Raw genomic sequence first — 16,998 nt, 5'->3', positions numbered from 1 at the left:
TATGCCAAAGGAAACGCACTCAATATTGATTTATTGCCCTATTTTGATGAACAAAAGACATATATGACTGCAGAGCAAAATTTCTGATCAGAAAACTAATGCTATCAAGATTATTTGATACCATTCATGCCAAAAAAATAAAAATACGTTCCCTTAGGCTTGTGGCCGCTGAGACGTATTTTTTGGTTCGGCTGTGAAGGTGTCGAGACTCTCACGTAACCCACATTGCTGTCCTCCCTTCTCCCCACCACAGAACGTCCTCTCGGGGCGCCTACATGGGCCCTGCACGGAGCGACGACGCTCATGGAAGTGTCGGTAATCGGGCTAGTGGCTGCCGCTGGGCGGATTCGAGCTGCGAGGCCTCGGGACGGGAAGGCTTCCAGGTCCCTCCATCAGCGGCTCTGGGGACCAGCAGCACTGGGCTTCGGGCCGCCACGGACTCAGAGGGTTGGCTTTTTCAAACAGCATGGGTAGGCATCGGGGCACGCTCCGATTTGGAATTCCTCAGCTTTACACCTGCTCCGGCAGCGGGCCGTCCCGTAACCGCAGATCTTGTATATGTCAAACTCACTTCTCACTAAATAACAGAACAAGTCAGTGTGATTAATTGTGCCCCGAGGACGGGGAGGCAGGACTTTCGCAGTGGTTTTGGGGGAGAGTGGCTGAAACAGTGATAGAGAATGCCTGGGGGGGAACTGGGGAAACAGGCCCCCGCGGGTGGTTTTCCCAACCACCCCCTCCCTCTGTGTTCCTCACTGGTGGACTCCACCATCTGATTCTCTTCCAGCACGACTAAAACAAAACAAGATAAAAAAAATAATAATAACAAAGCAAAAACCCAAAAAAAGTTAGTTGGCGTTCATCACACCGCCTCTCAAAATCCTTTCAACAGTTTGTTAATACTTTTTGGTTGAATCCAAGTCAACCCCTTACCATGGGCTTCAAAGCTGCCGTGCCCTGACGCCGGGGCCCCTTCTACCTGGGGCAGGACCCTGGGCCTCAGCCCACCCAGGAGGCAGGGCCTCCCTGCAGGGCCCAATGCTTGGCTCTGGATGCCTTCACTTGCCCTAAAACACTCCTCTCCTCTGTCCAGAAATGACCTCCCTGACCTCAGTGTCATGACGCCGGGGAATCTCTCCCTGGAAGCATCTGGAACTGTTGTCTGCACTACACAATTTTGTTGTTGTTGTTGTTCTTTCATGACATTTTTCCCAAGTTGTAGTTTCATACGTTTTTAATAACTTGGTCTTCCCGACTGAATTCTAAGCTCCTCAGGTCGAAGATAGTGTTACGTTCCACTCACCAGTACAGGCTCACCCAGGACCCAGGGCCCGACCTGTGCTGAATAACCAATGCCTGTTGAGTGCATGGTTAGACAGAGTGAATGAGAATGAAGCAGACGCGACGTGAGCAGGGGGGAGCAGAACGGAATGGAGGAGAAGAGATACACCCCTGCTCTCTTGGCCCCTGGCCTAGAGCAGTAAGTGGGAGATATGAGTTTAGCGACTCACAGTCCAGGGGAGTGATCTCTGCAGCTCACAGTAGCCGTCAGAGCTACAGCCTCCTCACAAGCTCAGCAGGCAGCATTTCACAGCAAGACCAGAAGATGCTGGACATGGTCCTGGTGGAGGGAGACCAGACGGGGATCCAAAGAGCCCCCCTGCCGAGAGCTGTGTTTGAGATGGTTCTACAGACAGGTGCCTCCTGCTCTCAGCAGGTGCCAGGTTCAGGTTCAGGTTCAGGGAGGGGTCTCAAGAGAACTCTGGGGACAGGGGTCCAGGCTGCACCGGGTTGGGGGTCTTTGCAGAGGTTTGGGAATTTGGTTTCAACTGCTACAGGTACAAAACCTAGCACAGTATACGGTGGGAGACATCATTAGATTTTAGAGAAATTCACATTAAAATCACACACAAGCTGTGATACACACTTACCTGAATGGCAAAAAATTAAAAAAAAAAAATAGTGACAGTTCTTTGTAGCAGATGTCAGCCACAGTGAGAACAAGCCAGGCCGCACTTACCTTCCTGGTGGGAGCTTGAAAGAGTGCAGCTGCTCAAGAAGCCCGTTGGAGTTCTCTCAGAAAAACTAAACTCGCAACCATAGGACCTGGCAGTGCATGTCAGGACACTTATCTCAGAGGAAGGAAGAAGAACCTACAAACGTTCATGTTGGGGCACCTGGGGGGCTCAGTGAGTTAAACATAGGCCTTAGGCTCTGACTGAGCAGAGAGTCTGTTTCTCCCTCTCCCTCTGCCTCTCCCCGTGCTCGTTCCCTTGTTTGCTCTCTCACTCTCTCTCTCTAATAAATAAATAAAGTTTTTTTAAAAACTAAAAAACATAAATGTTGACAGCAACTTTACGTGTAATAGCACCAACCTGGGAAAGAGCCCGCTGTCCTCCGACAGGCGAATGGTTAAACTGTGCTACCCCCACACTGTGGGCCACCACACAACCACAAAGAGGAAGACGCCCTGAGATACACAACCTTGCAGAGTCTCCAGAGAACTACAGCGAGTAAAAAAGCCAGAAGCTACGTCTGCATGATTCCATTTATTTGAAGGGATTCCATTCCTGAAGGGACAAGTTGTAAAGTGGGGGACAGATCAGCCCTACCAGGAGTTAAGGTGGAGGTGGAGGCAGGAGGGAAGAGGGTGTGGCTCTGAATGGACAACATGGCGGGGGTCTTTGTGGTGAGGCATTTGCTTTGTATCATGTGAGTATGTGGTGGTCATATTATTCTCTGGTTGTGCTATTGGGAAAACAGTATTAAAAGGTAGAGATGTATCTATATTGTGTTTTACAACTGTACATGACTCTATAAATACTTCAAAACAGAAAAATGTCATTTAAAAGGATTGTTAACAATGAATCTTGGAACACTACATTGAACCTAATAACATACTGTATGGTGATTAACAAACACAATAAACATTTTTTAAAAAGATTGTTGATTCCAACAGGATTCAATACATTGACCTTGAAGAATCAAGAGGGAAATAAGGCAAGATTTCTGATCCAGCAGGGAACCAGGGCTGGATCTTAGGCCTTGGGAACATGACCAGGAATTCTTAATTGAAGCAGGTAATATGAATGCTTAGAGTCAGGGAGTAATTTGACAAATCATAGACAGTCAATCTGGGACCAGGACCCAGGTCATCAGAACTACTATAGCTACCTACAGTCCCTCTGCCCATCAGTAAATTTGATTCCAGACTTACGGATAGGGGATGAATCTATAGGGAGTATTTAACTGTCTCCAATTAAAGCCATGGGGTCAAGACCATTAATTTAGATGTGTGTATGACACATGAGAGTCCTCAATAAGTAAATCTATCTGCTATCTACCTGTCATTAATATAAATACCCATACAAATATATGTCCCTTTCTCTACCATCCACTTATCTATCATCTATCTCAACAAGTGGTTGGGGCTGACACCTTAGGGAAAGCTAGAGGTCTGTTGACTTAGAGTTTTTACCAGACCCCTTTAAAAAGAAATATCAGATGGTTTTGGGAAAATTCCTTTACCAAAAAATTATAGGAAAAGAAGCCGGTAGGCAGGCACCACCAAAGTTAGCTAGTCACAGGTCCCTGTTCTAAGTGAAACAATTGACAGGTTGATAGAAGACGATCATTTATTTTTATTGAGATGTCCCCTCACTGAAGAGAAGACAAAACTAGGTCATTTTTGCGGCTCTGGAAAGCCAGAGTCTTCAGGTTCAATCATCTTTACTCTTCAAGCATGGTTGGCGTGTCAGGCAGCATTTCAGAGACTTCTGGCAGAGAGCGACAATTTCTTCATTTTTCAGACAAGAATTCACACATCTCCCATGAAACTTGAAGCATTTCTCATCAAAAAATGAATTCCTGGCTATATAAAGGAAAGAGCCACCTGGATTAATTCTCTTCTCAGATATGTCCAGTTACCAGGTATGGTCAAGTAACGAGTTAGTAAAGACTTCTTTACAAGCTGACATAGTGTCTCCCATTGCCAGTAGATGAGATAGTAGGGAACTATTTTCTCTTTGATTTTTCTGTTTTTTGTCATAGGTGGATTAAAGACCAGGAAGAACAGATTCGTGTTCTGGCATTTGGGGTTAGGCTGTATGGGGGCTTTGAGAAGCAGAAGCTTTTGTTCTTTTACCAGAAACTATTGGGGTCATGATCACCTTGTTCCTGTAAACCCCTCCAGGGTGAGTGACTCCCCAGCTCACTGTCAAAGTGCTCCCTGGTGAGAGCAGGGCAGGTCTGAGGCTGCGGAGATGGTGCAAGACCAGAGTCAACAAGGATAAATGTATAGAAAGGGAAACATTCACTGTTGTGGGTGGCAGGAAAAAGATTGCTTAGAATGGCTCAATCCAATTTCTTTTCCACATTTTGCAAAATGTGTTCAAGAGCAGGCAAGGGCGGATGCTGGGAGCGGCTCTCCAAGACTCCTCGAGTCTATCCTGCACAGAATACCAGCGCTGGCCATAGCACTTTAGCAGCAGCAATCAGAAGACAAGCCCACTTCAGGTGAAAGAGAGACGCGCATCTTATCAGAAATAATACTTTAGAGTTTAACCTAAGGTATGTACGTACATACATGCATAATGATACGTAAGGACAGCGTCAGACGTCCACAAATTGAAACTGAGGCCAACATACAGAGGTGGCTGATCCCTGTACGTGTAAAACTAAAACCGGGCGGAACGGTACCAGCATGTGCTTAATCATTTCCAGCATCAGCACTGAATTCGTAAGTACACGTACTCCAATGTTTCAAAGCTCGGGGAACTGTGTCTCCCACTGCAGGGGCCCCTAGCTGCCCTCCTAGTGTTGTAAGGTCATCCCAGGCTGGAGGTGCTGGACCTCACTCTTGTACTACATCCAGCTGACAGCATTGGTCCAAAACCAGAAAGCCTCCGCGAGGGGAGGGAGCACCTGTGTGTACAAGCCTTCCAATGGATCATTACAGGCACCCATCTAGAGGTCAGGGGAACTCTGTGTGTGTGCGTTTGACACAGTAAGAGGTCAGCTCCATTTGATTTTATTAAATAATTTCATATTACATGTTCCCATATTGTGTCGACTAAGTATATAAGAAGTCTGACTGGTCTGAAAAGGGGGTCTTGGTCACTGTCCAATGTGTACCTCGAGGCCAGTGGAGTGAACAGATCACCGTGGGTCTTGGATCCCTATATATCTGGCACAGAATCTACTCTCACAGTCTTATTGCAAAAAAGACCAGCCACATATGCAGCAGGTGTGAGAATTCCGAGCCGCCTAACGGGACATCAGTGGCATCTGGCGCCAACTTGGACTCATTGTAGGTTCTAAAAAAGCCCTTTCTTCAGCTCTCTGGAAACTGGGATGAGTCTGGTCTTGGGCTTTAATCTGACGGGAGCCATTGATGGCTCCTAGGAGCAGAAGAGTGTGATGAGAGACCTGATACGGACTCTCAGGTCCTCACTTCATTCCCGCTTATCCGTAGGACTCCGTGAGGCGGCCTCGCCCAGCTGAGGCCCAGTTTCTGTATCTGAAAAATATATGTAAAACAGGCCTTCCAGGCTGAAGGAGTTGCTCTGAACATCACTACATTAGAAGGAGGACAGAGCTGGGGTGCCTAGTGGTTCAGTCAGTCAAGCAATTGACTCTTGATCTCACCTCAGGTCTGGGTCTCAGGGTCTTGAGTTCAAGCCCCGCATTGGCCTACTTAAAAAAAAAAAAAATAGGACAGCGTTTCCTTAAAGGACTTGGCATTGGAAAAGTCCTTGCACTTTGGTCTGAGGCATTTTTCACAGGACCCAGTCTCATGGAGTGTGGCGAAGGAGTGACAGTTTCAGGGGACTGTTTGACCTGGGCCATGACTGGCACGACCACAGCGTCTCACCTCCATCCCTTTCCTTGTCCAGTACTCCTTTTTCTGGCTCTTTTCCTTACCTGTCCCATCTCTATCACAATTATTTTTTTTAAAGATTTTATTTACTTGACAGACAGAGATCACAAGTAGGCAGCGAGGCAGGCAGAGAGAGAGGGGGAAGCAGGCTCCCTGCTGACCTGAGCTGAAAGCAGAGGCTTTAACCCACTGAGCCACCCAGGTGCCCCACAATTTTTTTTTTTTTAAGATCCACTGACGCCTATACTTGTTTTTATATTTTCCCCCCAATTTTTGTTTTTGTTAATGAGCTTGGCCCTGGGGACCAAAGGGCATCTTTCCTGGCATATCTTTCTTCCTTCAAACCTGTGATAGCCCATCCTAGACAATAATGAAAAACGAAAGGGATTTACAGAAAAGGTATTAGGGGAGAGCACCTCCTGTAGCAAACGTTCCCCAGGCAGATTCACCAGGCTGAGCACACCAGGTGCTCACTGAGACAGACCCTGTCTCTAGGCCACCACCTCTATAACCTTTCCTGCAAAGACATTGATTTTACCTGGGGCCAGAAGGAAGAGAAGAGCAAAGACAAAGAGGAACGTCCTCATGACTCGCAGGATCTTGAAAGATCAGCACAGTGTCCATGATAAAAATTTAAAAAACAGCAAAACACCCACATTTATATGTTTCTCTAAACCAAAGAACATCTTGATCGATGAGGCATGTCAGAAACGAGGGCCTGTCCATGCTCCCCTGAGGAGAGCCCACACATCTCAGTGGGTGGCAGTCTGGGCTCATTGTTTTTCTGATTCTGGAAAGTTCCCAAGAAGGACAATGGGGAAGAAGCAAAAACAGAGCAGAGGATGCATTGGTGATCAAGGACAGATAGATAGAGGCACCAGTGGGAACCAAAGGTCTGCTACCTGGCAGTTTGGGTTTCTAGTCCTGCCTACGCTCCTTCATAGCTTCGGTTCACTCATATGTAAAAGGAGAGTAAGTATATAACATCATAACGCAGTCAATGGGGTCTGAATTATAGCTCTGATATGCAGGAGCTGTGTACATTTGGTAAGTTGTCCTACTGAAGGTTGTGTTTTTATTATTATTTTTTAATTGAGCTGGTTGAGTGGTTCTTGATTTGGGCTCAGGCCATGATCTCAGGGTCCCGGGATCCAGCCCTGTGTCAGGCCCTGCACTCAGTGGGGAGCTTGCTTGTGATTCTTTCTCTTTCCTCTCCCTCTACCCTCCATCTCTCTCTCCCTCATTCTCTCTCAGATAAATAAATAAATCTTAAAAATAAGTGCTACACACTTAGTGTTTCACACATTATCTTATTTTATCCTCAAACAGCTCCCCAGACAGTTCTGAGCTTATGCGATATTTGATTATGACTATATGTGTGTGTGTGTGTGTATAAAATAGCTATATACTCTGAATGTCACAGACTCCCACTAATTTTATTACCTCTTTTTTTTCCTAATCTGCAGTAAATCAACTAAGTAGATGGAGAGAACGTCCTGAATTATCCACTTTAATTCTTCCCTCTGGTGGAATACCTCTCTTTAATGCAACATTGGGGAGACGAGCCTCCCTCATGATCACTCCGCATTAGTATTGCTACTAAAATTTGAAATACCCTAGAAGCATTTGTTAAAATACTCATAAACTCTCGAAAAGCAATAGATGCTTGTTGTGTTATTGAAAACACGGTTTTTGTATGAGATCTGGACAAGACCATCCATTTCCTTCCTTGTGCCACACTGATCTCAACAAATGATCGAATACATAAATAACTCTGAGGAAAGGGACACATTTTTAACTTTTCTCTATTCCCTTCCAATCCACAATTAAAGTTATTTTATTTTTTCAATTAAAATAATTTAAATCCATAAGAAAAGACAAACTTCCAAACATCTTAAAGTGATACCCACAGCCTCATCGGTCTTCTTTATTACCCCATTAGGTCATTTATCTCTGCTTCTTAAGGCTGGTCTGTTTCATCAGGAAGTGAAGGTTCCAAACTTAAAAGAATCCTAGTTGGACCCTTTGACACAATCGAACGTTACTAAGGTGATGAGAACTCCATGTGGTGGTAGGATTTCACATGGCTTCTCCTCTAAACTCAGATGATGTCTCAGTCCCTTTGAGCTGCCATCACAAATACCACAGATGCAGTGGTTTATAATCAACAAATATTCATTTCTCATAGTTCTGGAGGCTGGGGATATAAGACTGGGCGCCAGCATGACCAGGTGCTGGTGAGGACCCTCTTCTGAGCTATAGATGACTTCTCGCTGTGTCCTCCCTTGGAGGATGGGGACAGGGAGCTCTCTGGCATTCCTTTTATTAGGCAATTATCCCATTCATGAGGGCTCTTAACCTAATCACATTCCAAAGGCTCACCTCCAAATCCCATCACTGTGGGGATAAGGTTTCCACATGAATGTCAGGAGGACACAGCTGTTCAGCCATGGCATATGCAATCTTGTCTGAGCACTCCAAAGAGCCAGCCCCCTCTCCTAAGGGCTAAGAGCCAGCCTGTTCACACCTCACTGTGGAGAGGACAGACATTTCGGAGTGGGTGAATTCTAAGGTCTGGAGTGTGATGAGTTCCAGGGTGTGGGGGCTGCTCAAGGAAGAGAGGTGGCATCAGGTGGCACCTGGACAGGGTTGCATGGGGGAATGCCCTGCCAGAGATGGCAGCATGATGCATCCCCTGAAAGGGGAAGGGAACTCCCAGAGGAGAGGGGCACCAGAGAAAGGCTCACATGTCTAGATGATACGTCTCAGCAGCAAGGTGGGGAGTCCTGGGATCACAACTCTCAGGGGGACACTGACAATTTGGAGTCTTAATGCTATGGCCTTTGTCTTGTCTATGTTAGCAGGTGTTGGGCACTTTGGGGGGGCACACAAAGCTGGTGGGCTTTAAATGGCTAAACAAATGTTTTTAGTTGCATCATACTTGAAGTACTCAGGTATGGAAGAATTTGAGCTTGGAGCAGGGCGCTTTGAGCTACAGACGTGAGCACGATAGGGACCACTATACAGAGGGACCACCTCACTGGCCCACTGATGTAGCAAGGAGGTCTTGAGATCCCTATGACAAGAACCAACACTTTAATTTGAGAACTGCAAGAGTCTTCTTATTTAGACATTCACTTCAGGCCAGGACCAGCTATATAACATGCTGGCCCAAGCACATCATACAAATACAAGTCCCCATGTTCAGGAAACAGGAAAAAGGTGCCATTAAAGGCACTTAGTTCCTCTGTCATAGATTTTTTTTTTCTCTTACGATTTTCTTTTTTCTTTTATAATTTTTTTTGTGAACATATAATGTATTATTAGCCTCAGGGGTACAGGTCTGTGAATCGCCAGGTTTACACACTTCACAGCACTCACCATAGCACATACCCTCCCCAATGTCCATAACCCCACCACCCTCTTCCGACCCTCCTCCCCCCAGTAATCCTCAGTTTGTTTTGTAAGATTAAGAGTCTCTGATGGTTTGTCTCCCTCCCAATCCCATCTTGTTTCATTTATTCTTTTCCTACCCCCCAAACCACCCATGTTGCATCACCACTTCCTCATATCAGGGAGAACATATGACAGTTATCTTTCTCTGGTTGACTTATTTCGCTAAGCATAATACCCTCTAGTTCTATCCATGTCGTCACAAATGGCAAGATTTCATTTCTTTTGATGGCTGCATAGTATTCCATTGTATATATATACACCACATCTTCTTTATTGTCATAGATATTTTTCTTTGCTATTTAATATCACAGTTCCTCAGCACAAGGGTACTTGCAGGACACTTACAGACCCTCACTGGTGCCCGGGGATCTGCTCATTGACACTGCATATCTCTGTATGGTCCAGCGTCTGCTGGGTTGCCCTCCCAGGGCACCTGCTGCAGGACCACCGTGCCTCACTGAAGAGAGAGTCAAGCCAGGTGTGTTTCCTCCGTGAGTCTGCCACTCCCACCCATGGTCACCCATGGTGACCAGCTCTCCAAGGATATCTCAGTGTCTGTGCCCGGAAGCAATTGGTATTGAATTGGGGGCTGAGGAGAGGCCTCCTCCTGCCAAGATTCCCCTCCTACACCACTGTTAGCCCTGAGATACCTCCATCCCATTGCTAGGTACGTCTGGACTCAGTCCAAGCCTGGGATCTGATAGCCCCTTGATGTTCAGTTCAATGAGTCCATTTAAATATCCTATGATGTATCTTTATTACATCCCCATATTAAGACTTAGAAACAGGTTTAACCAAGTAAGCAACCTGCCCGGGTCACGTGCTTGCTAAACTGACCTGACTGTAGTCTCTCCGGTTCAGTGCTCCTATCGCCTTCCCAAAGTGAAGAACAGAGCCTTCCGTAAGCACAAGCAATAGGACAGAACTTATTTGGTGATATAAGTGTTGATTTTGATGCCCACGTTCTTGATGAGTGAAAAGGATATAGTAATTATGCCTTCAGGCTGCTAGGCGACATTGTTACAGGATCAGGGATTCAAAGCTCACTTGGCGAAATGACACCCATCCCCTTGCTCCTGGGGACATTGACAGGTAGTACAAATGAGAGCCTGGGAAGGAACAGAGCCTGCTTCTTGGGCTCTTAGAGGGTACCAGGCCTCCTTCCAAGCCTTCCCTGTGTTCCAAACACATCCCCATAATCACCAGAGCTTGACGCCAATCCTGAGAAGCTGGCTGGAGAACTCGTTGTCTCTCAGCAACTGTAGTGGCTCCTTATTCAATGGAAGAGAAGGGTAAATTCTTAGAGAGAAAGGGAGTAGCAGGCTTCTACTTGCTGGGTCAGGAGGATTGGGGTGGCCCCTGGTTTTCCAGCCCCTGACCTCAAGTTCCTTGCACTACCCTGGCCGGAGCTCCCAGAATACAAGGCTTTATGGAGACCAAGGGTTATTGTCCATCATAGCCATCCTTGATCCTGGGAAATGGAGCATATAAATGTGCTTTCTTTATTGATTCACTTCACTGACCAAGAGCATTCCCCATTACTTACAAATATAAATGAGCCTCCTGTCTTCTCAGAGAGGCCCCAAACCTCTGCTCTGAAGAGCCATCCCTCAGAGATGACCCTAAGCAGAAAGATGTCTTCTTTCGTCTTTGCCTTTTTCATTTTGGCTCAATTTCTATCAGGTAATGGCAAAAGGATGGGATGGTGAAGGGCACAGATCATAAAGCCTAAGGCTCTTCCATAGACCATCATAAAATTGAGAGGAATGGTCGGCTCCCCTCTGAGCATCTCATGGGATCTTCTTGACTCTGCAGCGGCATTTTCTAAGCAAACCATTACCCTCCCCCGCCTTTTTAAAACTTCTTACTAGTTACTGGGAGGGCTGATCTTTAGAAGTAGCGCAAAGATACGGTCTCTGTAAAATGCTGTCCTTTGACAGCAGATGTGTGGAGCTGGAAATACTGTTTTATACAACATTATTTCCTGCACTGATTTTAATATCCAAAATGTGTTGTTTTGAATTTAGGGTGCCAGGCAGGACTGGAGTATTCTGAGCCACTTCCAGGAGGTAAGTTGAATCCCTTGTGCATAATTTCTACTTTTAGGTCCTCTGGCCTGTCAGCTCCCTCTGACTTCCGGCGACAAGGAGTGATGGAAATAATAGTGAGAATAGAGTTGCCTGAAATCCCAGATGTCTGTGTCTGTCTTCTCTTACTTGGATTTTCATCTCACAGAGAAATCTCTGTTACTGCAATGGAATTTTGGCCATAGGGATTTGGACCTGGTGGCTAGTGTCGTTAGCTCATGGTGTTCATAAAAGCAAGATTAGAGGATACGCTTGTACCAGCCAAGGAGCACTGACTGCTTAGAGAACATCCTCATCTGTCTCCTATAGGCTCTGCTCCCAAACCCAGCAAAATGTGTTCCAAACTATGGTACTAATCTAGGAAGGATCAAATAAAGTGAAATCTCGTCACCATCACAGAAGAGCTGTGAAGAGTGGAGAACCCCCAATCTCTGTTTGTGCACTCATCTCCTGCAGGAAGAAAGCATATTATAAGCAGAACTGAAAGAAATACCCCTGGGTAATTGCAAACAGAATTTAAAAGTGTTTAGACAGAATTGTCGAGTGAGAAAAAAAAAAAAAAAACCTCAGGTGATTACTAGTCATTGAGCACTGACTATGTGCCAGACAGTCTGTTAACCTTATGTAAATTATGTCATTTAATCTCCAAACATCCCTATGATGTGGGTACTATTGTAACCGCCACCTTATAGAAGATGGGGAAGCTGAGACATAGAGGCGACGTTCAATCATTTTGCCTAGGTGACATGATGATAAGTGGTAAGCTAGGCTTCCAACTCAGGATGCCAGGGTCACAAAGTTTTAATTCTCTGAGTCTCACTCAGGTAGAACAGTGCCCACCAATACCGTTTTTTAATAAAGATTTTATTTATTTATTTATTTATTTATTTGAGAGAGAGACAGAGAGAGAGAATGCACACAAGCAGGGGGGGGCAGAGGGAGAGGCAGGCTCCCTACTGAGCAGGGAGCCCAATGCGGGACCCGATCCCAGGACGCTGAGATCATGATCCAAGCCGAAGGCAGACACCCAATGACTGAGCCACCCAGGCGTCCCCCACCAATACCTTTAAGCAGAGGTGGCATACAAAATTCTCAACGAAACTGTAGCACTGAACTATCAGACCGTCCACGGCCTGCAAAGATCAGATTCCATCACAAAGAATCACCCTGTCCATTGCATAGAAACCCTGAATATAAACGCATCCAGAGAGGGTCCTCAGGGTGATGGGTGTGAGAATGCATGTTCTAATTCAGCAGCAAATGGGCATCTAGAGATAATCCCTGGCATGCCCAAGAGTAGGTCAGATTAGAATTACAACATAATTCATATCCTATCTGGTTCCAAGGCTGCATATGCTGATTGAGCAGAGATGCCTCAGAGCCACTGAATTGTACTGTAGGGCTAGACTGTCATGGGGCATGGGTGGGTAGTAAGCATTGGTTCTTTTTTATAAATGTTATCAGGCAGTTTGGTGTAAAATGCTGCTAGCAGAAAGGCATCTTCAGTAGAATGTTATCTTGCATCTGTCCTCACCTCTCATCAAAGCAGGTTGGAATACAAGCCATCAGGGACTTTGTTTCAGGATCAGGACTCTTTTTTTTTTTTAATATTTTATTTTATTTATTTGACAGAGAGATCACAAGTAGGCAGAGAGGCAGGCAGAGAGAGAGAGAGAGAGAGAAGAGGAAGCAGGCTCCCTGCTGAACAGAGAGCCCGATGCGGGACTCGATCCCAGGACCCTGAGATCATGACCTGAGCCGAAGGCAGCGGCTCAACCCACTGAGCCACCCAGGCGCCCCCAGGATCAGGACTCTTAACACAACATGTGATGAGTGCATGACATCAAGCAGAAGAGGCAGGTGATGAGGACCTGGGCTTACCAGAGCAAAGATTACCTCTAATGGTGACTTCACAGAAGCAACTGGCAGCCACGGCTGCCCCCACTGCCCCAACAAGCTTCTGCACAATGCAAACAGCAATCAGCAGGAACACAAAGAGTGTCCGGGTTAGTGTTCAGAAGTTAGGTGGGCAACTTCAGGAGATGGAATGCATCCAAGGAAGGGACCAACTCTGGGCTCATTACTGAGCAGTGATGTGAGAGGGAGGAGCAGATGGTGAGACGGGGAGCATAAAGGCTGAAATAGTCACTGGGGATGGGCAAATGGGCTGTCAAGGAGCTCAGTGAATGGTTGCAGGAGGAGACCAACCTGTAAGCTTCCACATAATTCTGAGGTTCTTGAGAAGAGGGTGGTTAATCAGAAAGAGAATAAGGGGTCACAACACAAATGTTGCCCCTGGAGAACCAGATCAGCAAACAGATTCTTGGCTGGCAAAGGCCCTACCTACCTGGTCCATGAAATTTACCCCGGAAAATTTTTTGTGGTCGGTCCTATAAAAAACCTTCTGTTTAAAGTAACAGCAACAAAAGTAGCTAATGGAAGATATAGTGTTTGGCAGAATGTTCTCACATAAACTACTCCATTTGACCACTAGAGAAATTTACAGTGTAGACAAGTATTTCTAAAATGTTGATATGACAAATGAGAAAGCTAAGACCAGGCAGTTTACTGAGGACACACCACCATTACCAGACTCAAACCAGCACTGACTTTACCTCTACCTTCTACCTCTACCTCTACCTTTACCTAACTTTAACCTTACCTTTGAGGACCTTTCTAAACCACAAGGTGGCCTTTCCACCTTCAACCTGTAATCTTCGCAGAAGTATATCAGGAATGTATTTTTATGGTTCTACAGTACTTTTGACCCATGCAAGGCATGGAGAACAGAGATGGTGCCTATCTCTTGCTTCAACATTAACTCTTGCCTATCTCTTGCTTCAACATTAACTCTTGCCGAACATTAAGCCCATCCCGAATAAAGCAGAGCTCTTGGAAAAATCAGGGCTGGTTCTTTAGAAACACTCTTTAAAGTCATACAAACCCTCACCTTTTTTTGATGGCTTTTGACTTTCTCCCCACCTCTGGGCAGTCCCTGGAAAGATGTCTCAGCTGTTCTTTGTCAGCCTAGGTGAGTTTGCTCCTTGTGAGCGGTGCTGGCTGGGCCGGGGAAAATGCAGGAGGATGTGTACCGAGGACGAGAAGGTTATTGGACAATGCAGGTTGAACTTCTTCTGTTGCCGACCGAAGATCACCTGAAGCAGGTCAGCACTCTTCTGGCCTTCCAAGGGGGACTTGGTATTCAAGGGAAGAGAAGGGAAGTTGCGAGCCTTACCCACATCACACTGTGAGTGAGCCTCAGAATCATTCTCATGTCTCTCTCCCTTTGTTTTGTTTCTTTGCTTGTATTTTAAGATAATCCTTAAAAAATCAAGATCTGAGTGTGTGGCTAGTAGCCTACTCAGATACGACAACTAGGTAATGGTAGACTCCCTTATAGCTTTCAAATCTTTCCCCTACACTTCCTTCATATGGCTCAAGGTCACCTTATGATTTTATTATCTCCATTTGTATTTGAAGAATACTATCTCTATTTGTATTTTAGAGTCAGAGAAACTTTCATTTCTTCAAGGTCATAGCCTGCGAGCCAAGAAAAGGTGTGATCACCCCTATCCCGTTCTTTTGTTCCCATCTATATGTAATAATTTTAACCAAAAAGATAAACAGAAACGGGATCTGCATCTGTGTTAATAGAATTACAATTCTATAGCATACAAGAAATTATCCATATTCTATCCAAAACACTGTCAGTCATTGATTCTAGTACTTATGGTGTATTTTTTAAGCAACTTGTACCTACTCAGTTAATGTCCAGGGCACCAACTTTGTACTTCTCTTCTTGCCAGTAAGTGAAAATGTCAGAGATTAATTTAAAATGCTCAACATGGTCTGTGCAAGAATGGTTGACTGTATAACTTCTGCCTTATGATATAAAATTTGTAGCTTCACACAATAAAGGTCAAAATTATTCATCTTATGAGCAGCTCCTCAAATCTGATCACTCAGTTTTCACATGGCAGGTTGACGTTATTTAGCTTCACATCTGAGTTAGCGTTGTATCATCTCTTGTTTCACGCTCAGACACACTCCCTGTCCTTTCCCTGCTCGGCTCTGTGTAACTGGCACTACTCTCTGCAAACTACATTCTCCACGCCTGCTGGCATCCAGCTGGCTTCTATCAATGTCAGTGTGTGGTGGGAGGATAGATGGGAAGAAGGTAGAGCCCCAGGTTCTCTCCCCAACCCTCTGCTCCGGCAGTAGCTCCATCTCCAATAACAAAGTCCCTGCTTCTGGGTCCTGGCTTCTCCCTCTGTCCTGCTGCTGCAGACACAACCCCTGTAGCCAGTCCTAGCTTCTGGGTCACACCATGGTCTCCTGCTTTCCCCCCAGCCACTGGGCAGTGGGGGCTTCCAGCTAGGGCTAACCCTGGGGCTGCCCCATTGCTCCCCTTTGCATGCTCAGCTCTTCCAACACTTTATCACATCCTCTCCATGTTAAATCATCTCTATCAAACCACCCTGTGTGGGAGCTGTTTTCATGCCTGGAGCCTGACTGATTGGGCTTTTCCATCGGCTCTACTGTCAGACTGATTTAGATGGGATCAGTTATCTTCCAAAAGGGATCTGAGTCATCCCCTTTGCCAACCCCAGAGTGTTTCCCTCATTTTCACAGGGATTAACTCAGAGAAGTGGACAGTGGAACAACAAAAGAATCTGCAGTTATCACTGCAGGGGGGTGGGGTACTCCTGCTCAGTTCTCCACAGTGAGAGTGCTGTTGAGGGTTTACAGAGGACCATGAGACCAAATACTTACTGCTCATTCCAAACACCCCATTCTGTGATTTCCCAAATTGAAAACACCCTGGAATCCAACTGATGTCTCCTTTATGGAAGGATTCAAGTGCATGTCTCAGAGTCATGCAGAGAGGTGGACCAGTGGCTACACCCTGATATTCCCTTTCTCGTAACCTTGTACAGAATCCCATAGATGATCGCCGACTCACGAATTACCCTTCCTCTTTCTCTTGCTCTCTCCTCTCTTCTTCAGTTGGCTTCTTTTTAGGAAATTTTCGTCCACAACCCCTTCTTCCCGAGACCCTCAATCCTCCCTATAAAATAATAAAGTCTAAACTCATACAAATTGCTTATTAATTCAGCACTTTCAGGGTGCAAGTGGCTGCCCATGGCCTCTTCAGATTAACTGTTTTATTTCCACAGTAACTCATGGAGATCTCTGATATCAGCCCACTGGGTGTTCTGAAGGGAAACTCTTCTACATGGTGGAAGGGTCAGAGGGAAATGGTCAGAAAGAAAGGACACTGATACGGCTGGTTTTTCCCTGAAGTATCTCCGCTCTAGTCTACCTACTGCTCCTGTGTAGCATGACTTGTCCTCCTTCATTTTGAAACTGTGGCTCTGGTGTGACTATGCTAACTGTGTATTATCCCTTCTTCATCTGGGGTTCTGTTTCAGAACTCCCTCCCCATAACTGAAAGGGAACAGCAGAACCTGTAGAGCAAGACTGATCCATTTGGGCTGAAGTACCAAAGGGCAGAGGACAAAACCTTGAGTATCATTTTCTCCCACATTCCCCACTGAAGTACTGGACCCCAGAGGC

General features: G+C 45.8%; 3 protein-coding genes across 3 annotated transcripts; 1 reads left to right on the top strand and 2 right to left on the bottom strand.

The window, feature by feature from the left end:
* Positions 1–440: 440 nt before the first annotated feature.
* On the bottom strand, positions 441–1,369 carry DEFB104B (defensin beta 104B). Its single transcript, XM_044226016.1, has 2 exons — positions 1,304–1,369; positions 441–662 (listed from the first exon to the last, which is right to left on the bottom strand). The coding sequence occupies exons 1-2, from the start codon at positions 1,367–1,369 to the stop codon at positions 441–443; spliced, it is 288 nt and encodes a 95-aa protein (XP_044081951.1).
* A 2,350-nt stretch (positions 1,370–3,719) lies between these two features.
* Positions 3,720–6,465, bottom strand: DEFB106B (defensin beta 106B). The gene is made up of 2 exons (XM_044224097.1): positions 6,417–6,465; positions 3,720–3,871 (listed from the first exon to the last, which is right to left on the bottom strand). The coding sequence occupies exons 1-2, from the start codon at positions 6,463–6,465 to the stop codon at positions 3,720–3,722; spliced, it is 201 nt and encodes a 66-aa protein (XP_044080032.1).
* A 4,430-nt stretch (positions 6,466–10,895) lies between these two features.
* On the top strand, positions 10,896–14,846 carry DEFB105B (defensin beta 105B). Its single transcript, XM_044224096.1, has 3 exons — positions 10,896–11,017; positions 11,362–11,403; positions 14,453–14,846. Exons 1-3 carry the CDS (start codon positions 10,951–10,953, stop codon positions 14,578–14,580), a joined length of 237 nt encoding a protein of 78 aa, XP_044080031.1. The 5' UTR covers positions 10,896–10,950; the 3' UTR covers positions 14,581–14,846.
* The last annotated feature ends 2,152 nt before the right edge of the window (positions 14,847–16,998 follow it).

This window comes from Neovison vison, chromosome 11 (genome assembly GCF_020171115.1).
Source record: "Neovison vison isolate M4711 chromosome 11, ASM_NN_V1, whole genome shotgun sequence".
Classification (NCBI taxonomy): Eukaryota; Metazoa; Chordata; class Mammalia; order Carnivora; family Mustelidae; genus Neogale; species Neogale vison.
The sequence above is the reverse complement of the archived record's forward strand: the minus strand, read 5'-3'. Positions and strand labels throughout refer to the sequence as shown.

Excerpts from the sequence above, each read along its gene's own strand:
- DEFB106B (XM_044224097.1), bottom strand. The coding sequence starts at position 6,465 with ATGAGGACGTTCCTCTTTGTCTTTGCTCTTCTCTTCCTTCTGGCCCCA. Across the intron at positions 3,872-6,416 it reads TCTCTTCCTTCTGGCCCCAG|CCAGGAATTCATTTTTTGAT; the intron begins GTAAAATCAATG and ends TCCTTTATATAG.
- DEFB105B (XM_044224096.1), top strand. The coding sequence starts at position 10,951 with ATGACCCTAAGCAGAAAGATGTCTTCTTTCGTCTTTGCCTTTTTCATT. Across the intron at positions 11,018-11,361 it reads TTTGGCTCAATTTCTATCAG|GGTGCCAGGCAGGACTGGAG; the intron begins GTAATGGCAAAA and ends TTTTGAATTTAG. Across the intron at positions 11,404-14,452 it reads TTCTGAGCCACTTCCAGGAG|GTGAGTTTGCTCCTTGTGAG; the intron begins GTAAGTTGAATC and ends TTGTCAGCCTAG.
- DEFB104B (XM_044226016.1), bottom strand. The coding sequence starts at position 1,369 with ATGCACTCAACAGGCATTGGTTATTCAGCACAGGTCGGGCCCTGGGTC. Across the intron at positions 663-1,303 it reads TCCTGGGTGAGCCTGTACTG|CCACTCTCCCCCAAAACCAC; the intron begins GTGAGTGGAACG and ends TCACTGTTTCAG.